Genomic DNA, 20,770 nt, shown 5'->3' with positions numbered 1-20,770 from the left:
GGACATTTAACTTCATCTTTTTCCCCTTCGCGGGGTACCCGACAGGGATGTCCTCTTTCTCCTCTTCTCTTTAATCTTGCACTTGAACCTCTTCTTTTAGCCATTCGGAAAGACTCTTCTATTCAGGGATTCCAACACGACTCTTTCTCTGCTAAACTTTCTGCTTATGCAGATGATATTCTACTTTATGTCACCCCGGAATCTTTATCCTCGGTTCTGTCCCAGATTCGCCACTACTCAGCTATCTCCGGCTATAAGCTAAATATTTCTAAGTCTGAAATTATGCCATTAAATTGTATAGATGTGCAGATGGAGGTCACTGGACAAGGATTTCTTTGGTCCCCCCAAAAAATAAAATATCTCGGAATCTTCTTTGGTCCCTCTCTGGATTCCACTTTATAATTTAACACCGAACATCTTATCTCTACCATTACTACATATACGCGCAAATGGTCTCCGCTCAACCTCACTTGGTTTGGCCGTCTCTCTACCATTAGGATGATGATCGTCCCTAAACTAAACTATGTTCTCAGCATGCTTCCCATACTCCTTCCTCACAATGTTTACGCCCGTATGGAGAAACTCCTTGTGGATTTTCTTTGGCAGGGAAAACAACCCAGAATTGCGCTTAAAAAATTGAAATCCCCTCGTGACTGTGGGGGTGTTAATTTTCCTTGCTTCAGAAGCTACCACATGGCCTTCTTAATGTCGCAAGGCTCTCTTTGGCAGGAATCTAATCCGACGTCCGTCAATCCCAACTGGCTACAACTCGAATTCATCTTGACGGATCCTTTTTCTCTTAAACATGTCCCTTGTATGCCTTTAACTTCTTATATAAAAGCTAATCCCATCCTTCTGAGTACATGGTCGGCGATTTGCTACGTTGATTCTATTTCCCCTCATAAATGGGCAGAATCTTCGTCAGCTCCGGTCTGGAACAATCCTCAGATCACAATTAATAGGGAGATGGTGGCGTGGAAGAGATGGCAACGGCAGGGAATTTGGTATATTCATCATCTTCTCCAGAATGACCAATGGCTCTCTTTTTCCGATCTCATGGTCAAATACCACATCCCTCAATCTCAATACTTCCTCTGGATTCAGCTTCATCATAGCCTCAAATCTGCCTTTCCGTCTCCCACCTCTCTTGCTGAACCTCCTGACTTACCTAATCTTTTTCTTACCTACTCCACTATGAAAGGTCAGACATCTAAGTGGTATAAGTATATCCAATCTCACACCACTACACCTCCCCATGATACCATAGCCAAATGGGATGCCTCATTGCATACATCATTCACCGAACAATCGTGGCTAATCATGTGGCCTAAATTACTGAAGTCACTTCGATCAGCCTTACACGTTCAAACAGCTATATTCCTGTACCATAGGGTTTTTGGGACTCCTACGAAATCAGCCAAAATAAACCGGTCATACGATGGTTGTTGCTGGACCTGTAAATCATCTGATGGCTCCTTACTTCAAAAAAGCAAATGTTGACACATATCAGAATTTTTAGAATGAGTGACTTCTGACACACTCAAGACGCACCAGGGCGGGTCCAGAGCCCATTTTGATGGATGTTGCTGTGCCTTTGTGGATATTAATAACCTTTAAAAAGACACTGCTTCTTTGCTGCTTCCTGTTTTGCATTATGTCTCCTCACTGTTCTTTTTTCCTTGAAAATCACGAGGTTTATTTTCCTTCTCCATTGCCACCCGTCTGAAGGTTTCAGTCTATGCCGATGACATGTAAACTATTAATTATGGTATTGTTTCCTTTTTTCTGAGTAAAATACTGACCCACACTTATTGTTAGCATCACTGTAACTATTACCTAATAAAAACAGTCTAATAGTTCTTCATAAAATCACTACATATTATTTTCCAGGTTTCTCTAAAATCTGTATAAAATGAGAAAGCTATCCAGTGCTTCCAAAACCTTTCTCCAAACTGGATTGTGTGGGTGGGGGGGTCTGTTTATATGTAATAATACTCCTTTAAATTATTGTCTTATGTTTTGTTTTACGTGACTTAATCAGGCATGCTCACTGTAAATCACTAGAAGTATTATTTATTTATTTATTTATTCATTCATTCATTCAATTATTTAGCCTGTCCTTCCAAAGGAGCCCAGAACAGGTTACAAAGCACATCCACAATATAATCGAGACCGGACAGAGATGGCATAATTTACAATGTAGACATGAGAGTAAACATATACACTAAGCAGCATCTGGTGAGAGTAGGTGGCGTAGGTGCGTTGACTCTGATGGCATTTCTGGGTGCATGTCCTTAAGGCGCTGGGTTTGTGAAGAGGAAGGTTTTCACGGCCTTCCTGAAGCTCCAAAGACCATCTAGTGTTCTAACAGATGGGGGGATGGTGTGCCTTAGTCTAGGTATGAAATGTGAGTGTTTGCGGGCTGTTTCAGCGAGAACTGATGGCAGCCATTCAGAAAGTGGCGCGGGGCCAGGCTGGAGCATGAAAAGCTTGCTAGTGCCCTGTGCTACTGGCCGCGAGATTGGAGGAGGCAGCCATCCAGTGAGGGAGAGACAGAGCGAGCCAGGATTTTAAAAGGTACGGGGGGGGGGGGGAACTTAAGTGTTGATGTTCATAGATAGGCCACCCCATTTAAGAAAGTCGCACCCCATAAGCAGGTTTGCATAATCAATGTATAAGCCATGGCCTATCGTTAGGGAAATATGGTATTAGAAATTCTTCTCAAATTAAAGGCATACAAATGAACGGTTTAGAATTCAAACTATCAGCATATGCTGATGATATCTTACTTTATATATCTAATCCACAAAATTCTATAATGGAGCTCATCAAAATAATTGCCCTATTTTTCCAAATTTATGGTTATAGGGTAAACTGAGATAAAACAGAGTTAATGCCTTTAAATACTTTTGTCTTTCATTTAACATACCCAACTGTCCCTTTACATGGGTGATAAATATTAAATACCTTGGTCTGTATTTTGATAATGATTTAATATCATCTTCAAAATTAAACATGGCTAAAATTACAGATAAAGTAAAATTAGTCACCTCTATTTAATGTGATATGGGAAGATTAGACTCTTTAAAATGATGACAGTCTCCAAAATTCTGTATATACTGAATATGTTTCCAATATTTTCCTCTGCCTTCTAGAAATCCTTAGACAAACTGATGATCAATTTTGTATGGAACAATAAAACACCAAGAATATCCAAAATAAAACTGAACAATCCAAAGTCTAAGGGGGCTGGGGTTAATTCCCTGACCTTCTTCAATATCACAAGGCCTATATATTAACGAAAGGAGCAATATGGATTACATCTGCAAATAATGCTTCACTACAAAGATGGTTACAATTTGATCAATAATATTTCCTATACCCTTATTCAGAATCCCAGGTATGAATCTACCATTAACATTTATTATTAACCCCATCCTTAAATATACTTAAAGATATATATCAGATTTTAAAATTCTCACAGATAAAAAAAGAAAAAAAGATTTATTGGCAATTCCATAATATATAGGAGTTGAATGACTTACTTATTAAAGATAGAAACATAGAAACATAATGGCAGATAGAGGCCAAATGGCCCATCCAGTCTGCCTATCTGCAGTAACCATTATCTTTTTCTCTCTCTCAGACAGGGGTGTCAAAGTCCCTCCTCGAGGGCCACAATCCAGTCGGGTTTTTAGGATTTCCCCAATGAATATGCATGAGATCTATTAGCATATAATGAAAGCAGTGCATGCAAATAGATCTCATGCATATTCGTTGGGGAAATCCTGAAAACTGGATTGCAGCCTTCGAGGAGGGACTTTGACACCCCTGCTCTAAGAGATCCCATGGGCCCACCACTAATACAATAACATAATGGAACTATTTTGCTGACTCACAATCCATCTTCCAAATACAGCCTTATAAATGGGTAAAAAATAAAAAAAGACATTATGTACTTACCTTAATATCTTTTCCAGTAGATAGGTGTGTCATTCTGGACAAGCGGGTAGCAGTAGAGATCTCAGTGAAGTAGAAGGATCTCTGAAAAAATCCAGAGTGGATTCCTTCTGCATATGGCCAACAGCCATTTGGAGATAACCCACTTGTCCAGAATGACACACCTATTGCACTGGAAATAGAAATTAAGGACTTAGCAGGTTTTCCTTCATTGTTTGTTTATTGTAAACAATCCTTAGTTACAGGTCATATAACATCTCATTTTAAAAAATTAATAAAATTTATACCTTCAAAACTTTAACAAGTTTACTTACAATATAGGGCTCCTTTTACTAAAGTGCGCGTTTTTACCGCACACACAAAATTACCGCACGGTACACTTCTAGAATAACGTCAGCTCAATGCTGGCGTTAAGATCTTGTGCGCGCACTATTCCACGCGTTAAGGCCCTAACGCACCTTAGTAAAAGGAGCCCATAGTTTCTTTGAAGCAGACTGGGATAATTTTTGGAACATAATAACTTTTAAGTTCAAGAAATATTTCTATTAGCCAAACAATGTTTTATATAGTCAACTCAACTTGTACCCCACTAATCTTCTGTAAACCGCATAGAACTTTAACGGTATTGCGGTATATAAACTGTTATTATTATTATTATTATAAGTCTTGCTGGATGCCAATTAAATCACATTGCATTAATCCATCAATATCTCAGAGTTGTTGGACCTGTAAATCCAATTTAGGCACAATAAAACATGTTATTTGAACGTAGTAATGTTCAATCCTTCTGGAAAGAAATATGGGGCTCCTTTTATTAAGGTGCGCTAGTCAAAAAATTACTGCCTGCTTAAAAGGAGGCGGTAGCGGCTAACGCTTATGGCAATTTAGTGCGCGCTATTCCGCATGTTAAGGCCCTAACGCACCTTTGTAAAAGGAGCCCATGTTTGGATGATCTTCAATTTATCAAGCGATTTAACTTATAAACGCATTATTCTATGGTCTCTGTTTCCAACATATTTGAAGTCAATAACAATATTTATTGTTAGACTACTACTGCTCCTCCTCTCTTATCCAATGCTTTAATCAATGTGGCTTTCTGTTTTACCCCGATTTTATTGTTATTTTGAAATAAACTTGAAACAGATTTCACTAAAAGCCATTCAATCCGTTCTAGAGTGATTGAAAACTGGTCTAGTGCCAGAATTCCTATAGTGCAGTGTTCTTCAACCACCAGTCCACGATGCGATCGATGCGGCGTTATCTTCGAGCCTGCTCCCTCTTCCTAATTCAGTGCACAAAGCCACGGGCAGCGGCTCCTACGGGCATCCTGCGCCTGAACCGGAAGCCTTCTCTCCGACGTTGCAACGTCGGAGGGAAGGCTTCCAGATGAGGCAAGGGACGTGCAAGGTGCAATTAGTACTATTATGGGGGCGGGGTCTGGGGTGGAGATTGGGTAGAGATGGGCGGGGTCTGGCCCACCACTTATCCCAGTGTTCTTCAACCATCGGTCCACGGTGCAATCGATGCGGCGTTATCTTCAAGCCAGCTCCCTCTTCCTGATTCAGTGCACAAAGCCACGGGCACCGGCTCCTACGGGCATCCTGCGCCTGAACCGGAAGCCTTCTTTCCGACGTTGCAACGTCAGAGGGAAGGCTTCCAGATGAGGCAAGGGACGTGCAAGGTGCAATTAGTACTATTATGGGGGCGGAATCTGGGGTGGAGATTGGGTAGAGATAGGCGGGGTCTGGCCCACGACTTAGCCCCGTGTTCTTCAACCGCCGGTCCACGGTGCGATCGATGTGGCATTATCTTTGAGCCAGCTCCCTCTTCTTGATTCAGTGCACAAAGCCACGGGCAGCGCCTCCTATAGGCATCCTGTGCCTGAGCCAGAAGCCTTCTCTCTGACGTTGCAACGTCAGAGGGAAGGCTTCCAGATGAGGCAAGGGACGTGCAAGGTGCAATTAGTACTATTATGGGGGCGGGATCTGGGGTGGAGATTGGGTAGAGATGGGCGGGGTCTGGCCCACGACTTAGCCCCGTGTTCTTCAACCGCCGGTCCACGGTGCGATCGATGTGGCATTATCTTTGAGCCAGCTCCCTCTTCCTGATTCAGTGCACAAAGCCACGGGCACCGGCTCCTACGGGCATCCTGCGCCTGAACCGGAAGCCTTCTTTCCGACGTTGCAACGTCAGAGGGAAGGCTTCCAGATGAGGCAAGGGACGTGCAAGGTGCAATTAGTACTATTATGGGGGCGGGATCTGGGGTGGAGATTGGGTAGAGATGGGCGGGGTCTGGCCCACGACTTAGCCCCGTGTTCTTCAACCGCCGGTCCACGGTGCGATCGATGTGGCATTATCTTTGAGCCAGCTCCCTCTTCTTGATTCAGTGCACAAAGCCACGGGCAGCGCCTCCTATAGGCATCCTGTGCCTGAGCCAGAAGCCTTCTCTCTGACGTTGCAACGTCAGAGGGAAGGCTTCCAGATGAGGCAAGGGACGTGCAAGGTGCAATTAGTACTATTATGGGGGCGGGATCTGGGGTGGAGATTGGGTAGAGATGGGCGGGGTCTGGCCCACGACTTAGCCCTGTGTTCTTCAACCGTCGGTCCACAGTGCGATCGATGCGGCGTTATCTTCAAGCCAGCTCCCTCTTCCTAATTCAGTGCACAAAGCCACGGGCATCGGCTCCTACGGGCATCCTGTGCCTGAACCGGAAGCCTTCTCTCCGATGTTGCAACGTCGGAGGGAAGGCTTCCAGATGAGGCAAGGGACGTGCAAGGTGCAATTAGTACTATTATGGGGGCGGGGTCTGGGGTGGAGATTGGGTAGAGATGGGCGGGGTCTGGCCCACGACTTAGCCCCGTGTTCTTCAACCGCCGGTCCACGGTGCGATCGATGCGGCATTATCTTTGAGCCAGCTCCCTCTTCTTGATTCAGTGCACAAAGCCACGGGCAGCGCCTCCTATAGGCATCCTGCGCCTGAGCCAGAAGCCTTCTCTCTGACATTGCAACGTCGGAGGGAAGGCTTCCAGATGAGGCAAGGGACGTGCAAGGTGCAATTAGTACTATTATGGGGGCGGGATCTGGGGTGGAGATTGGGTAGAGATGGGCGGGGTCTGGCCCACGACTTAGCCCTGTGTTCTTCAACCGTCGGTCCACGGTGCGATCGATGCGGCGTTATCTTCAAGCCAGCTCCCTCTTCCTAATTCAGTGCACAAAGCCATGGGCATCGGCTCCTACGGGCATCCTGTGCCTGAACCGGAAGCCTTCTCTCCGACGTTGCAACGTCGGAGGGAAGGCTTCCAGATGAGGCAAGGGACGTGCAAGGTGCAATTAGTACTATTATGGGGGCGGGGTCTGGGGTGGAGATTGGGTAGAGATGGGCGGGGTCTGGCCCACGACTTAGCCCAGTGTTCGTCAACCGCCAGTCCACAGAATAATTGTTTTATTTCTGCCGGTCCATAGGTGTAAAAAGGTTGACAACCACTGCTCTAGTGGGCCCTCGTCTGATTTGTGACCAACCTCATCCCTTCTCTGGACTCTGTCTCTCCCCCTCCTGGATTCAAAGACTTCGCGGTTCTCCAGCTCTTCTTATTGGCGGTATATGAAAACTAAAAGGACGATTCTCCCGCACTTTTCACGCTCAATTCCTGTCGTTCCGTGTCTCAGGCTTAACGTTGCTCCTCTTTCTACGATGTCAGGTGAAAAGGGAACCGGACTCTTGGCTGCCTCGCGCTCGCCACGCCCACCTCTCTTCGCGCGCCCTCGTCGGTGGGGGTGGGGGACGCTCCCCCTCTCCCTCGACCTCCGGCCTCCGCCCTACCTGTCCTGCCGCTCCCGCAGCTGCTCCGCTTCAGACGCGCCCCGCCCCGCCGGAAACTGGAAGTTGCGTCGCAGGAGGGCGGGGCGCTCGAAAAGGGGAAGCCGCGCAGGCGGGTGACGTCACAGCGCCGCTCAAAGAGCTCAGATGGAGCGGTAGGAAGAGGGGTTTCTGAGCATGCGTAGTAGGTTCCCGCCTGAACGGCTCCCCTGTCAGTTGACGAGTCCAGAGCTATGTAGACGGTGAGAAATGAAGTTCCACCGAGAACAGCAGCCATAGCTGAGGAGGAGGAGGAGGGTTACCAAATGAGTCCAGAAAAAGGAGGAGGAAGGAGACATTGGATGCGGATGGCTGAGGTAACCCGAGGCAGGGAGGAGATAAGAAGAGGGAAAAAGAGCAAAATAATATCCAGGCTGCTAAGTTCAGTCCCAATATGGTCCATGTTTCGAAAAACACCCCTTTGGGGTCCTAAGGGTATTAAACTACATTCTGGGGAGCCAAACGGTCTACAACTGGATGAAAAAAAAGATGCCAAGCTCTTCTTTGCGTTCACATCTTCCTCTAACTTCGCACCTTGGACTCTTTTTTCATCCAGTTTGGCTCCCCAGAATGTGATTTTCATATCCTTAGGACCCCTGAGGAAGGAGTGTTTTTTCAAAAAAATCAGTCTTTTATTCTGCCTTCCTTTCACCATTATTGAAACCTCTCTTCTGGGACTCCCTAAATATCCTGTTTCAATGGTATCCCCTCACACTGAACTATCAGCTCCTGGGCGACTTGTCAGCTTTCCTCTGCATCACGGTTTAAAAGCTGCTCTATCTCCTTTTTAAACAGTTCATAGACAACGGCGTGAAAGACAAAAGTGTGCGCCAACAATTGAGCGCAGTGCGGAGGCGTGCGCTGCACAAAATTACAGTTTTTAGGGGCTCCGCCGGGGGTTTTTGTTGGGGAACCCACCCAGTTTACTTAATAGACATCACGCCGGCGTTATGGGGGGTTGTAACCCTCCACATTTTACTGTAATCTGAACTTTTTCCCTAGAAACAGGGAAAAAGTTCAGTTTTCAGTAAAATGTGGGGGGTTACAACCCCCCACAACGCAGCGCGATGTCTATTAAGTAAAGTGGGGGGGGTCCCCCACACACACACCCCCTGTCGGAGCCCTAAAAACTAATTTAGAGCGGCGCGCACCTTTGCGCTGCGCTCAATTGTCTGGGCGCGCCTTTGTCGCGGCGCGCTTTTGACCTGACACCTTTTTAAACTTTAGTGCCAAGCTCCCCCAGTCCCAGAAGGTTGCCCAGTTCCTAACAAATCTAAACCCCTCCTCCCTGCACCATCGTCTCAACCACACATTGAGACTTCGGAGCTCTGCCTGCCTCTTGGGTCCTGCGCGCAGAACTGGGAGCATTTCTGAAAATGCTACCCTGGAGGATCTGGATTTCAGTTTTCTACCTAAGAGCCTAAATTTGGCTTCCAGAATCTCCATCCCATATTTTCCTATGTCATTGGTACCTACATGTACCAAGACAGCTGGCTCCTCCCCAGCACTATCTAAAATCCTCTTATAGTTCATTACAGCCTCCCAAAGAAGCAGCAGTGACAGTAGCCAGCCAGTATTGTGAACAGGCACCGGGACCTTCCCTCTGCCATATCACTTCCTGTAGATGGATGATGCAGCAGAGGGAAGGTCCTGGTAGGGCCGGCCGCAAGCTGTCTGTTCTCAGTTCTGCCTCTGCCAGCTAGATGCTGCTGCTACTACCGGTCTGGGAGACCCACAGGTATGTCAGATCTCATGAGGTGGGGGGATCAATTGGAGAGAGGCCGGACCCGTGCGGGGAAGGGGGAATAGATGCTGTGGTGTAGGAGGTGCCAAGGGTGGTATCCCCTTTCATCCTCTCTGCAACCCCTTGCTCCTTCCCCACTCCCCATGCCGCATTTCCACCATCCCTTCCCCCCATACCTCACTAAATCTTTGCCAGTGTGAGCAGCTGACGCCAGCCTTGGCTTTCCCTCTGATGTCACTTCCTGGCTCCGCAACCTGGAAGTGATTTCAGAGGGGAGCCAGGCCAGTGTGAGCAGCAGACCTAAGTTACTCGCACTGGCAAAGATTTATAAAGGTATGGAGTGGGGGAAGAGAGGGCACGAGCGTGGCATGGAGGAGGGGCAGAGAAGTGCCGGCATCCAGGGTGGTCTGCCCCCCTATCCCCCAACTTACTATGCCACTGAATGGACCACAATTTGGAGGGGTAGGAGGGAATATGGATTCTAGGTCTATTTGGGGAAGGAAGAGGAGGGGACATGGATCCTGGACTGCAAATTGGGAGGGGGGAGAGGAGGGGAAATGGATCCTGGAATGTAAGTGAGGGGAGTAGAGGAGGGGACATGGATGTTGGACTGAAAGTGTGTGGGGAGAGAATATGGATGTTAATCCTGCAGGGAGAGGAGGGGAGGGGAGGGGACATGGATGATGGGCCAGTAAATACAGGGTAAAGGGGGTGAGAAGGAAACCCAGGCCAGAAAGGGGGGTAAGAAGGAAGAGATGCTTGATCATAGAGAGAGAGAAGGGGAGTGAGGTGAGGAGATATGGATGCTGGACCCGCAAGGGGGATGGGGAGGGGTGGTAGATGAAAAGAGATTGACCAAGAACAGAAATGGGGTGGGAAGGGAGTAAGAGATTCTTATCCAGTGGCGAGAGAGATGCCAGACTATGGGGGCAAAAGAGGGGATTCAGGGTGCAAGTGTCAGAGGGGTGGGCTTAGAGTGAGACTGAACTGCAGTTGGAATGAAAGAGGGAACTGAGGCTGGAACCTGAGATATGAAAAGGCAGGAAGAAATGTCAGGCCTCAGGATAGAAGAATTCTATGCAAAACACTACAAAAAAACCTTTACAGAATTTTGAAATATTGTGTGCAGAATTTTCAAAATGTTTGTGTATAATTCTGCCAGGAGTAACTATGAACCTTTCAAAATCCACCCAAATCCCACTGTACCTACATGTAGGTGACACCTACTGGCATAAGGGTTATTGGTATGATGTACAGTGAGGCTCATCATACACTATAAGGGGATTATGGTGAGAAATATACCTGGGCCTTTTTATTTTATTTTTTATTTATTTCTTCAATTTTCTATACTGTTGTCCCAGGGGAACTCAGAACGGTTTACATGAATTTATTCAGGTACTCACGCATTTTTCCCTGTCTGTCCCGGTGGGCTCACTATCTAATGTACCTGGGGCAATGGGGAGATTAAGTGACTTGCCCAGCAGGGGTTTGAACCCACAACCTCAGGGTGCTGAGGCTGTAGCTTTAACCACTGCGCCCCACACTCAGTGGTTCACTTCAGTGTTACCTAAGGTACCTCACTATTCTGCTGGGATGTCTGTGTGGCCAGTTTGCTAAAAATGCTGGCCCCTCCTACATTTCAATAGCTTGTTTTTTGGCATTTTTCTTTTGGATGAAAATAGTTCAAAAAGATAGTCGCACTGAGGACAAACACATCTGGGAAATGTTCATTTTGGAAACAAAAAGATAGATTATTTTTTTTTGGGGGGGGGAAATGGTCATGTTCACTACTTGATTTTTGTGCATGTTCTACAAAATGTCCAAACTCAGATTTAAATGTCATATCGAAAATGCCCCTCCACATCTCTTGTGAGAGGTGGTGACCCCAGCTGCACATAATAATCTAGGTGTAGTTGGATCATGAAATGATACAGAGGTTTGATAATATTCTTAGTTTAATTCTCCATTCTTTTCCTATTTATTCTTATCATTTTATCTGCTACCCATTTATATTATCCAGTCTACAGTTATACGGTCCATAATGACCCCAGGATCATTTTCCTACTTTAGAACCTAGTGCTTGGTAGTTTCCCTTCGATTAGCTGGAACGTCTGCTGATACAGAAATAGCTGTAGACATTGTAGCTAGTGAGGGAAATGAAAGCTGTCTGTGGTCTAATCAAAACAATTTAATGTTCATGTGTGTGACATATTTGTGATGGTGTAAATTTCAGTGACTGTTCTTCACTCCTAGGCCATGATAGACAGCATTGGAAGCATTTACAGTAACTGCCAGAGGCTGGTTACAAACACAGGTAATTCCCCTCTGAGCTCCAGCCAAGCCAGCACAAGACTGATTTCTCTGTGTGTTTGTACAAAAATAATAAAGAAAAACTTCCAGTACTCAAAAATATCTCCCTGGATTGTCCTGTTTTGTTTCACTGTTCTAAACTACAGAGCTCCCTTCGAGTCCTTGCCCCCATTGACTCTTGTTGCCAATTAAACTAATGAGGTGGACCCCAATTAGCAATTACACCTGGAGAGATGATTAATGGTGGCTAGAAGCTATGGCCTATGCTCTGGCTGCTTGCACAGGAGTTCCTCAGGTCACATATGACTCAATTACTGAGCCTGTTTTCCTCCTCATGGCTCTGCTCCTGTGAGGTTTTACATCAGTTCTATTTTATCAACAGGTCTCTGGCCAAAAGTCCCCAGGTAGTGATTTGCTTCTGTAGCCTGTTTATGGAGCGAAAACTGAGCTTCAGCCCAGGGCAACAGTGATGGTGTCTATGCAGGCTGGGATCCTGGGACTGAAGCTCTCTGTGTGTACTGAGCAGGGCCAGGGTGACCTTGAAATGGACCTGCGCCTGTTCTAAGGAACCTATTTTAATATTGGAAAAGCTGTCACTATTTTCCTAAATCCGTTTATCTTGAGAGACATCAAACAATTATTTTGTCATCAAGTCAACAAGAGTCTAAACTACATGCACAAAAAAATCTTGAATAATGCCCCAAACTTTTGCCTGAAAAGGTAAAGCAGGGTGAAAAGGGTCAACCATGTATATTTTAATAGGTTAAAAAGGGAAGCTGACACCTCCAAATCTTTTAAAGATTTTGTAAGGAAATAGGACTTGCATTATTGGTCCACTCCTAGGAAGTGATTACAGAAGTCTGGCCAGCTTAGGATGAAGAGTTAATATCGCATATATAATAACACACATACAGTTTATACTGTAAAGGACAGCAGATAACGACAGCCCAGCAGTGACTTGTCTTAGATTTTGTGCATACAAATCTGCATCCTCTTTTCTCCCATATCTCTAACCTAATCTCTTAAGGTAGTGCTACTATACTTGAGGGTTATAACTGCTGCTTTGTGCACCCTACTCATACTATTTGCTCTTGGTTTGATGAAATATTGTACTGCTTCGTTCAGGTTTTCCCAGCATGGCAGTTTCATTCTCTTCTCACTGGATGTTGATATTCAATACAGTACAAAAAATTAATTTCTAGACCGCATAACTAGGTAGTTCAATGCAGTTTACAAAAGATTAGTAATAAGTACAGGATGAAATAGTTAAAGAATTAGTTGCCTATGAATTTTTTGAAAAGTAAAGCTTTCAACTGCTTTCCAAATTGAAGAGAAGAATAAGATGTTAGGAACAGATTCTTAAAGTCACTATCATGCAATGCAACTGGAAAAGAAACTTATAGCTCATGAAATTTGCATCCATTAACTGAAGGGAAAACAAATAAAGTGTGAGTTTTTCTTGGATTTTCTGACTTGAAAGGACAAATGAATCGGTCAAATATTGTGGAGCTTGGCCAGTAGCTGCAAAAATTCAGGAGAGGAGGTGAAGTAGTTCTGTGTGTGGAAGAAGAGCAGGACTTGGGGGTGATTGGGTCTGATGATATCAGGGGGGCAAAATAGGCGACGTTTAAAGCCAGTAAGATGTTTAGGTGCACAGTGGCATAGCGAGGGTGAGAGGTGTCTAAGGTGTTGGTGCCCCTCCCCCCTTCTCTACCCCCCCATCCAATCTGCTCCTTCCCCTGCACCTCTTTAACGTTCCTGGTGCGAGCAGCAACCCCAACCTGCTGCTTGCACCAGTATCGACTCTTCCTCTGACGTCACTTCCTAGGTACAGACCCAGGAAGAGTTGTCAGAGGACGAGCTATTGCTGGCACAAGCAGCAGGTTGGGGTTGCTGCTCACACCAGGAATGTTACAGAGATACAAGGAAGGGGCAGGGGGTGGCAAGGAGGATGGGTGCCAGGGCCCCCACCAAGACCGTGCCCGGGGCAGACCACCCCCCTTACTATGCCACTGTGAGTGCATAAGGAGAGGAGTGGCCTCCTAAGGGAGGTGATAAGTCTCTGGTGAGGCCCCTTTGGAAATATTGTGTGCAATTTTGGAGACCGCACCTTTGAAAAGAGAAATCCTGTAGGATGGAATCTAGTCCAGAAGGTTGCTACAAAATTGGTTGTTCACCCTCTCCAAGGTAGAAAGAACGAGAGGGCACTCTCTAAAGTTAAAAGGGGATAGATTCTGTACAAACATTAGGAAGTTCTTCACCCAGAGAGTGGTGGAAAACTGGAACGCTCTTCCGGAGGCTGTCTTAGGGGAAAACACCCTCCAGGGATTCAAGACAAAGTTAGACAAGTTCCTGCTGAACCAGAATGTACGCAGGTAGGGCTAGTCTCAGTTAGGGCTGAAGTGAAAGGCTGCTAAGGCCCAATGTGATAATAAAAAAAAACAACAAAAAAAAGTGAATAAACTCAAAAAAAAATTACATTGTATATTCCAAAACATATAACTTTTTATTCTAGTAATTAGTATTATAGCAGCATTTGTCAAATCAGAAATAAATCAGTTTGGACATATACAATGGAGAGAAAAGACCTCATACCAACAGTGCTGGCATCTTTCTGTAAGCATGGCATAGTTTCTCTAAAGAGACTGCCAAAGCAGGGGTTTTTATAGAGAAAGTATCTCTTTCTAGTAAGACCTTCCCCTGGCTATTAATGTACTACCCTATTGGATAAACCAAATGCCTATCTAACTCCCTCTCCTAGTCCACGCCTCCATTCTTCCCTGGGGGGCCCTGGACAGGCATATAGAAATATAGATAAGGGCCATAGCCCATCAGGTCTGCCCACTCTACTGACCCACCCCCAAGTCTACTTTCCTAGAGATCCCTAATGACCGATCTCCTTAACTTAACCCTCTAAGGGATCCCACATGGGCATCCCATTTGCTCTTAAAATCTAGCACGCTGTTGGCCTCAATTACCTCATTCCAAGGATCAACCACTCTCTCGGTGAAGAAATACTTCCTGGTGTCGCCATGAAATCTCTTGCCCTTGAGTTTGAGCGGATGCCCTCTTGTGGCCGAGGGTCCCTTGAGAAAAAGAATCTCCTCTTCCATCTCTACACGGCCGGTGATATATTTAAACGTCTCGATCATGTCTCCTCTCTCCCTACGTTCTTCGAGAGAGTAGAACCGCAAATTTTTCAGCCTCTCTTCGTACGAGAGGTCCTTGAGCCCCGAGACCATCCTGGTGGCCATCCGTTGAACCGACTCCACTCTCAGCACATCCTTCCGGTAATGTGGCCTCCAGAATTGCACACAGTATTCCAGATGAGATCTCACCATTGTTCTGTACAATGGCATTATGACTTCAGGCTTCCTGCTGATGAAACTTCTGCGGATGCAACCTAACATCTGACTTGCAAAGCATCTAGAACTTTCTTCTTGAAGTTTCCATTCTTCACACGGGTACAGCATCACGTTATCAGTTCTTAGGTTCCCGGATGGAGTGTTATTGCTGACTTGCATTTTCCTTTCAGCACTGGTTAGTGTCCTTGAGAAACTGTTCACAGCAAGAAATCTACACACTCACATGCCACACATTAGCATCTCAGCATCTGAACTGAAACCAGTTTGCACAAGTCCGTGACTAACAACTTCAGCAAAATATAGGAATAGGTCTCACAACCTGTAAAAGTCTCCCATAGGCTCCTGTCATCCATCTCAGGGCATTGATCTTTGACCTAAGGTTTGCCATGGGAGCGGACTGCTGGGCATGATGGACCACTGGTCTGACCCAGCAGCAGCAATTCTTATGTGCTTATGTTCTTAAACTAAAACTTAGTTTTATAGACCAAGTCATCAACTAAGAGGAGCTCGACTCAGTTAACAATAATGTCATAAATCATATGGGGACAGACTTAGAGACCTTAATATGTTGACAAATATCAGTATATGTAAGGGAAACATGAAAGCATTCCAGTGGCAGTCTCACATGAAGAGGGAGGAGTGGCTAGGAGATAGAAAGAGGTGCCAAAGCAATTTAAATTCATTTGTCATGTGAAAGAAAGCCAAGGTCTTTGTTTAGTCCTGTCTACTGGCTATCAAAATATTTTTATCATTTTGATTTTAAAACTCTTATGTTCTTGGATTGCCTAAAAATTCCTACCAGACTTATGCAGCACTGTACATTAAACATTCAAGAGATGGTCCCTGCTCGAAAGAGCTTACAATCTAATTATGACAGACAAACTGGACAAAAAGGCTCACCTATACATAGTGCTCAGGTGAGGAAATTATAGAGGGCCTGAAAAGACAGATATTGGTGCTTAGAAAGTGGGTTGGAATTAGGAATTGAAAGCGGCATCAAAGAAGTGGGCTTTGAGTCTGGATTTGAAGAATGCCAGAGACGGAGCCTCACGTATCAAGTCAGGCAGTTTGCTCCAGGCATACAATATAGCAAGGTAGAAGGGATGATGTCTGGAGTTGGACATAGAGGAGAAGGGTACAGATAAGAAGAACTTACCTGATAAGTGGAGAGAAATATTGAGGAGCTGTGGAGCAAATACACTCATAGGTCAGTCAAAGGGATTTGAATTGCATGCGGAAATGGAGTGACTTGAGGAGAGGGGTTGTGTGGGTATAGTGGCATTGGCAAAATATGAGGTGTGCAGCAGAATTTTGAACAGATTGAAGGGGAGAGAGATGGCTTAGCAGAAGGCCAGTGAGAAGCAGGTTGCAGTAGTCTAGGTGAGAGGTGATGAGAGTATGGATGAGGGTCTTAGCAGTGTGCTCAGAAAAAAAGGGTCGAATTTGGCAATGTAATGTAATGTAATGTAATTTATTTCTTATATACCGCTACATCCGTTAGGTTCTAAGCGGTTTGAAGAAAATATACATTAAGATTATAAATGAGAAGTAAGAAGGTACTTAAAAAATTCCCTTACTGTCCCGAAGGCTCACAATCTAACTAAAGTACCTGGAAATTAATAAAGAAGAGAAAATAAAGATGGTTGAAAAAAGAAAAATTCTATGTGAATTTATAGGATGGAAATTAAACTCACAGTGAAGAACTGTATGAAAAATACATATGGAATTCAGTTAGAGAGGGTAGGTTACAATCTATTTATGGTATTTGTTTAATTGGAAGGTGTTAAGGTGGGTAATTTGTAGAGAAAATAATGACAGGTTTTGGCGATCTGTTTGGTTTGTGAAGAGAAGGAGAGAGGTCTTGGTGCCAAGGAGAGAAGGGGCACAGGGTAGACAGTTTATGGAAGGGACATGGAGGGAAGATGCCATATAGAAGGGGGAGAGGGTGGACACCGGATGGAAGGGGCAGTGAGAAAGCCGATGCTGCATGGAAGAGAGAGGACAGACGCTTGATGGAAAGAAGACAGAGAAGAAAGTGAGTTGGGTGGTAAGGAGGGAAAGAAAGGAGAAGTGAGAGATGCCAGAGCATGGGGGAGGGAGTAGAGACAGAAAGAAAAAAAATGGAAGGGACAGAGAAAGAGGGCGGCTACTGGATGGAATGGAGAGTGACGAGAAGATGAGGAAAGCAGAACCCAGAGAAGAGAAAAGGTAGAAAAATGATTTTTTATGTTGCTGTAGCATAAAGTAGTATTGTAGCTGTATTGATAAACGTTTATAAATAGAAAATGGAAATAAGGTCATCTTTTTATTGGACTAATTTTAATATTTTTTTTTACTAACTTTTGGAAACCAAAATCCCTTTTCTCAGGCAGTGGCGTACCAAGGGGACGACAACGATGGGGAACGATCTATCCCAACTGCAGCTCCTAGAAGGTGCTCCTCAAATCCCTTTATATATGGGGTATGTGTGTGTGCTAAAAAATGATCAGCCCCAGGTGTCACATACCTAAGTACACCACTGCATTTGGAGATGCATTTGGAGATTTTACCACACGAGGGAGCTCTTGTGAAACAGACACTGACTTGTTGGCTGACGAATCTTGTAATATTATGTTGTAATGGTTGAAGATAGGACAAAATATGATCATATTTCGATACACCCATTATCAATCTTGCTGCTGTGTTTTGCACAACTTGCAATGCCCTGCACCTTGTCTTTGACTGGGACTGATTTCACACTCTTCATTAAGTTGTATCGTATATGAGGGGACCATTGAAAAGTTCCCAGTCCAAGCAACAAAGTTGGGGCAGTCTCCATCGAGGGCTATAGACTTAATCCAGTGATTTTCTATCTTTTTTGTTCTGTATTTTTCTGATGGAACAAAAAAAGTGGAAAATCACTGGACTAAGTCTATAGCCCTCAATGGAGACTGCCTCAACTTTATTAGTTGGGCTGAGCACTTTTCAGTGGCCTCTCGTATATTGCAATCTAAATCCAAATTATTCAAGTAAAACTGTTTCAGCACTTAATTTGAAGGCACATCACACTTGAACACAGCCTGTTTAGGAAATATTGTTTCCCTGACATGAATTCATGTTTCACTACGACTGAATCATAGGAGTCTCCTGGAAAAAGAATGCACTCAAGATCATGTGAAGGAAAACAGCCAATCCCAGAGTCTAGCTCCACTTCCTGATCATTTTAAGTTTGCAGGTACCTTGCATTCTGTACGAGGCCCTAGATTATTTGAATTTCCATCAGTAAAGGGTTGCCAAAATAAAAGATTTTTGAATCGAATACTGGCTTATCAGACAGTCTTTTGGGATCATAATTTTTGGCACATTGATCCTAACATCTGACTCATATTTAAGCTTTAGGAAATCATTAAAGACCTACTTATTTGGAAAAGTACCTAAATAGGCTGAATTGTATTTCACTGCAAATGTGCAGTATCTTGGAATTGTGAACCACACAGAACTGTGAGGAAGATGCAGTATATAAACGATTTGTTATTTTATGTTGTTCAGTTTCCCTCTTAAGACTGAAGTTAATGCAGAAATCCAGCGTTCTTTCTGGTTCAAAAATTGTTTAAAACATGATCTTGAGTTTTTCTTTTACAAAAAATGCCATGCCCATCTTTTGAGAACTGCAGAACTGAAAATGTAGCTCAAATTAAGTTGATAAGTGGCTTCTTTTAACAGCATTTTTGTGATAGGTTCTTATGACCTAGGTAGGTACTTGGGACCTGGGCTGGCCACTGTTGGAAACAAGATACTGGGCTTGATAGACCTTCAGTCTGTCCTGGTGTGGCAATTCTTATGTTCTTATGTGAGCCAAGTCTAGGATAATCAAGCCATTGTGACATCACTGCTGAGGTTGGCTCATAGGCATTGGTGAAGTGAGGCATTATGACATCACAATCTCAGCTCTGGAATGTTGCTACTCTTTGGGTTTCTGTCAGGTACTTGGGATCTAGGTTGGCCACTGTTGGAAACAGGATACTGGGCTTGATGGACCTTCGGTCTGTCCCAGTAGGACTGTCTGTTCCAGTTAATTTACCAGATTTTCTACAAGGAAAATCCAGACCCATGGCCCCGCCCCAGGCCTGCCCTGTTCCAGCTGGCCCCACCCCACCTCCGCCCCTCAACCTGCATGAGTGACGTAGGTGGCGGAGAGCGGAGGAAGCTGAGGGAAACCTAGTAGGAGTTGGGAGAGTGAACGGTAATAGCAGAGAGGAGCGGAGCGAACAGTGCAGGGAGGAGTGGAGAGCGGAGCGGATAGTGCAGAGAGGAGCGGAGAGCGGAGCGGACAGTGCAGAGAGGAGCAGAGAAATAGGCGAAGAGAGCTGAGAGGAGCTGAAAGCGGAGCAGAAACCAGCTAAAGGGAAGCAGATAGTACAGAGAAAGCAGACTCATAGGAGCGGACCCAGCAGAGACGAGGGGAAGAGGCGAGAGATAACTCCACCCACCCCCGACGTCAACAGCCAAACTCCCCCATAAAAGGGGAGGAGCCAACGGCACGCAGCTGTTCGGCGCGCAGCAGCAAAGGCACTCACCTTAGCAATAGCACCTTTGCGAAGGGCCTCAAGAAGGGCTTCGAGGAAGGACTCCGGATAACCGCCAAGGTAAGGGCTCAACACATAACAAGGCAGAGTACAACCACCAGGCACATACAACTAGCTATTTAATTTTTAGGCTATCTTTTAAACTTTCTATCCAACTTTCAAACCAGGCAGACCTTTCTAACTAGCCAACAAGCAGTCAGACCTCTCTAACTAAACAACAGCCAGACCTTACCAGTCACTCTATCCTTCAAACTTTCAAACCATTAAACAGGCACTCTATCCTTCAAACTATTTAACAGGCAGCCCTTTCTAGCCAACTAACAAACAGGCAGACTTAACTAACAATTAACTAACTAACTACCTCTATCCTTCAAACTCTCTGACAGGCAGTCTTTCATACTATCTAACAGGCAGACTTTTCTAGCTCACTAACAAACAAACAGGCAGACATAACTAACTGATCAATTCAATACAGACTTGTGAAATTCAAGAAGATGTAACCATACTGTCCTCTCAGATACCTGCTTGGTGAATCATCAAAGATTTCTTAAACCAAAGTTGCAGGTGTAGGTATCAATCATTGAGGACAGTAGGAAACTCTTAAAGTGCTCCAAATGAATTATCAAAAACAATCTCAAATCATTGCTCAATAAATAATGTGGCATTCAAACAACACACTTATCTTAGTAATGTTCGGTCCCGGGAAAGATGATGGAAGTGCTGATTAAAGACAGCGTCTGGGAACACATCGATAACACTGGGCAGCTAAAGCCGAGCCAGCATGGCTTCTGCAAGGGCAGGTCATGCCTCACTAACTTATTATACTTCTTTGAGGGGGTAAACAGCCAGGTGGATAAAGGGGAATCTATAGACATCATTTACCTTGACTTCCAAAAAGCCTTCGACAAGGTACCACATGAAAGACTGCTAAGGAAGCTATGGAACCACGGGGTGCAAGGGGAGGTCCAC

At 44.9% G+C, this 20,770-nt stretch overlaps 2 protein-coding genes across 10 annotated transcripts in view; one reads left to right on the top strand and one right to left on the bottom strand.

The window, feature by feature from the left end:
• Positions 1-7,882, bottom strand: part of CYFIP1 (cytoplasmic FMR1 interacting protein 1) — a 138,704-nt gene extending 130,822 nt beyond the window's left edge. Inside the window, exon 1 of one of the 2 annotated variants that reach the window (XM_033947822.1) lies at positions 7,782-7,882. Coding sequence is in view for 1 of the 2 variants with exons in the window: in XM_033947821.1 (XP_033803712.1) it covers positions 7,481-7,485 (5 nt within the window). In the remaining variant the exon portion in view is untranslated. Of the gene's footprint in view, positions 1-7,480 lie in introns of both variants that reach the window. The other variant, XM_033947821.1, reaches the window with a different exon arrangement.
• A 65-nt stretch (positions 7,883-7,947) lies between these two features.
• Positions 7,948-20,770, top strand: part of LOC117362068 (olfactory receptor 52K1-like) — a 31,400-nt gene continuing 18,577 nt past the window's right edge. For 2 of the 8 annotated variants that reach the window (XM_033947830.1, XM_033947827.1), the window contains exon 1: positions 7,948-8,134. The gene's annotated coding sequence lies outside the window, so the exon portion shown is untranslated. Of the gene's footprint in view, positions 8,135-11,814; positions 11,876-17,604; positions 17,698-20,770 lie in introns of all 8 variants that reach the window. The other 6 variants (XM_033947825.1, XM_033947826.1, XM_033947832.1 and 3 more) reach the window with 6 other exon arrangements.

The sequence above is a fragment of the Geotrypetes seraphini genome, chromosome 6 (genome assembly GCF_902459505.1).
Source record: "Geotrypetes seraphini chromosome 6, aGeoSer1.1, whole genome shotgun sequence".
Taxonomy (NCBI): Eukaryota; Metazoa; Chordata; class Amphibia; order Gymnophiona; family Dermophiidae; genus Geotrypetes; species Geotrypetes seraphini.
This window is presented reverse-complemented; position numbering and strand designations above follow the sequence as displayed.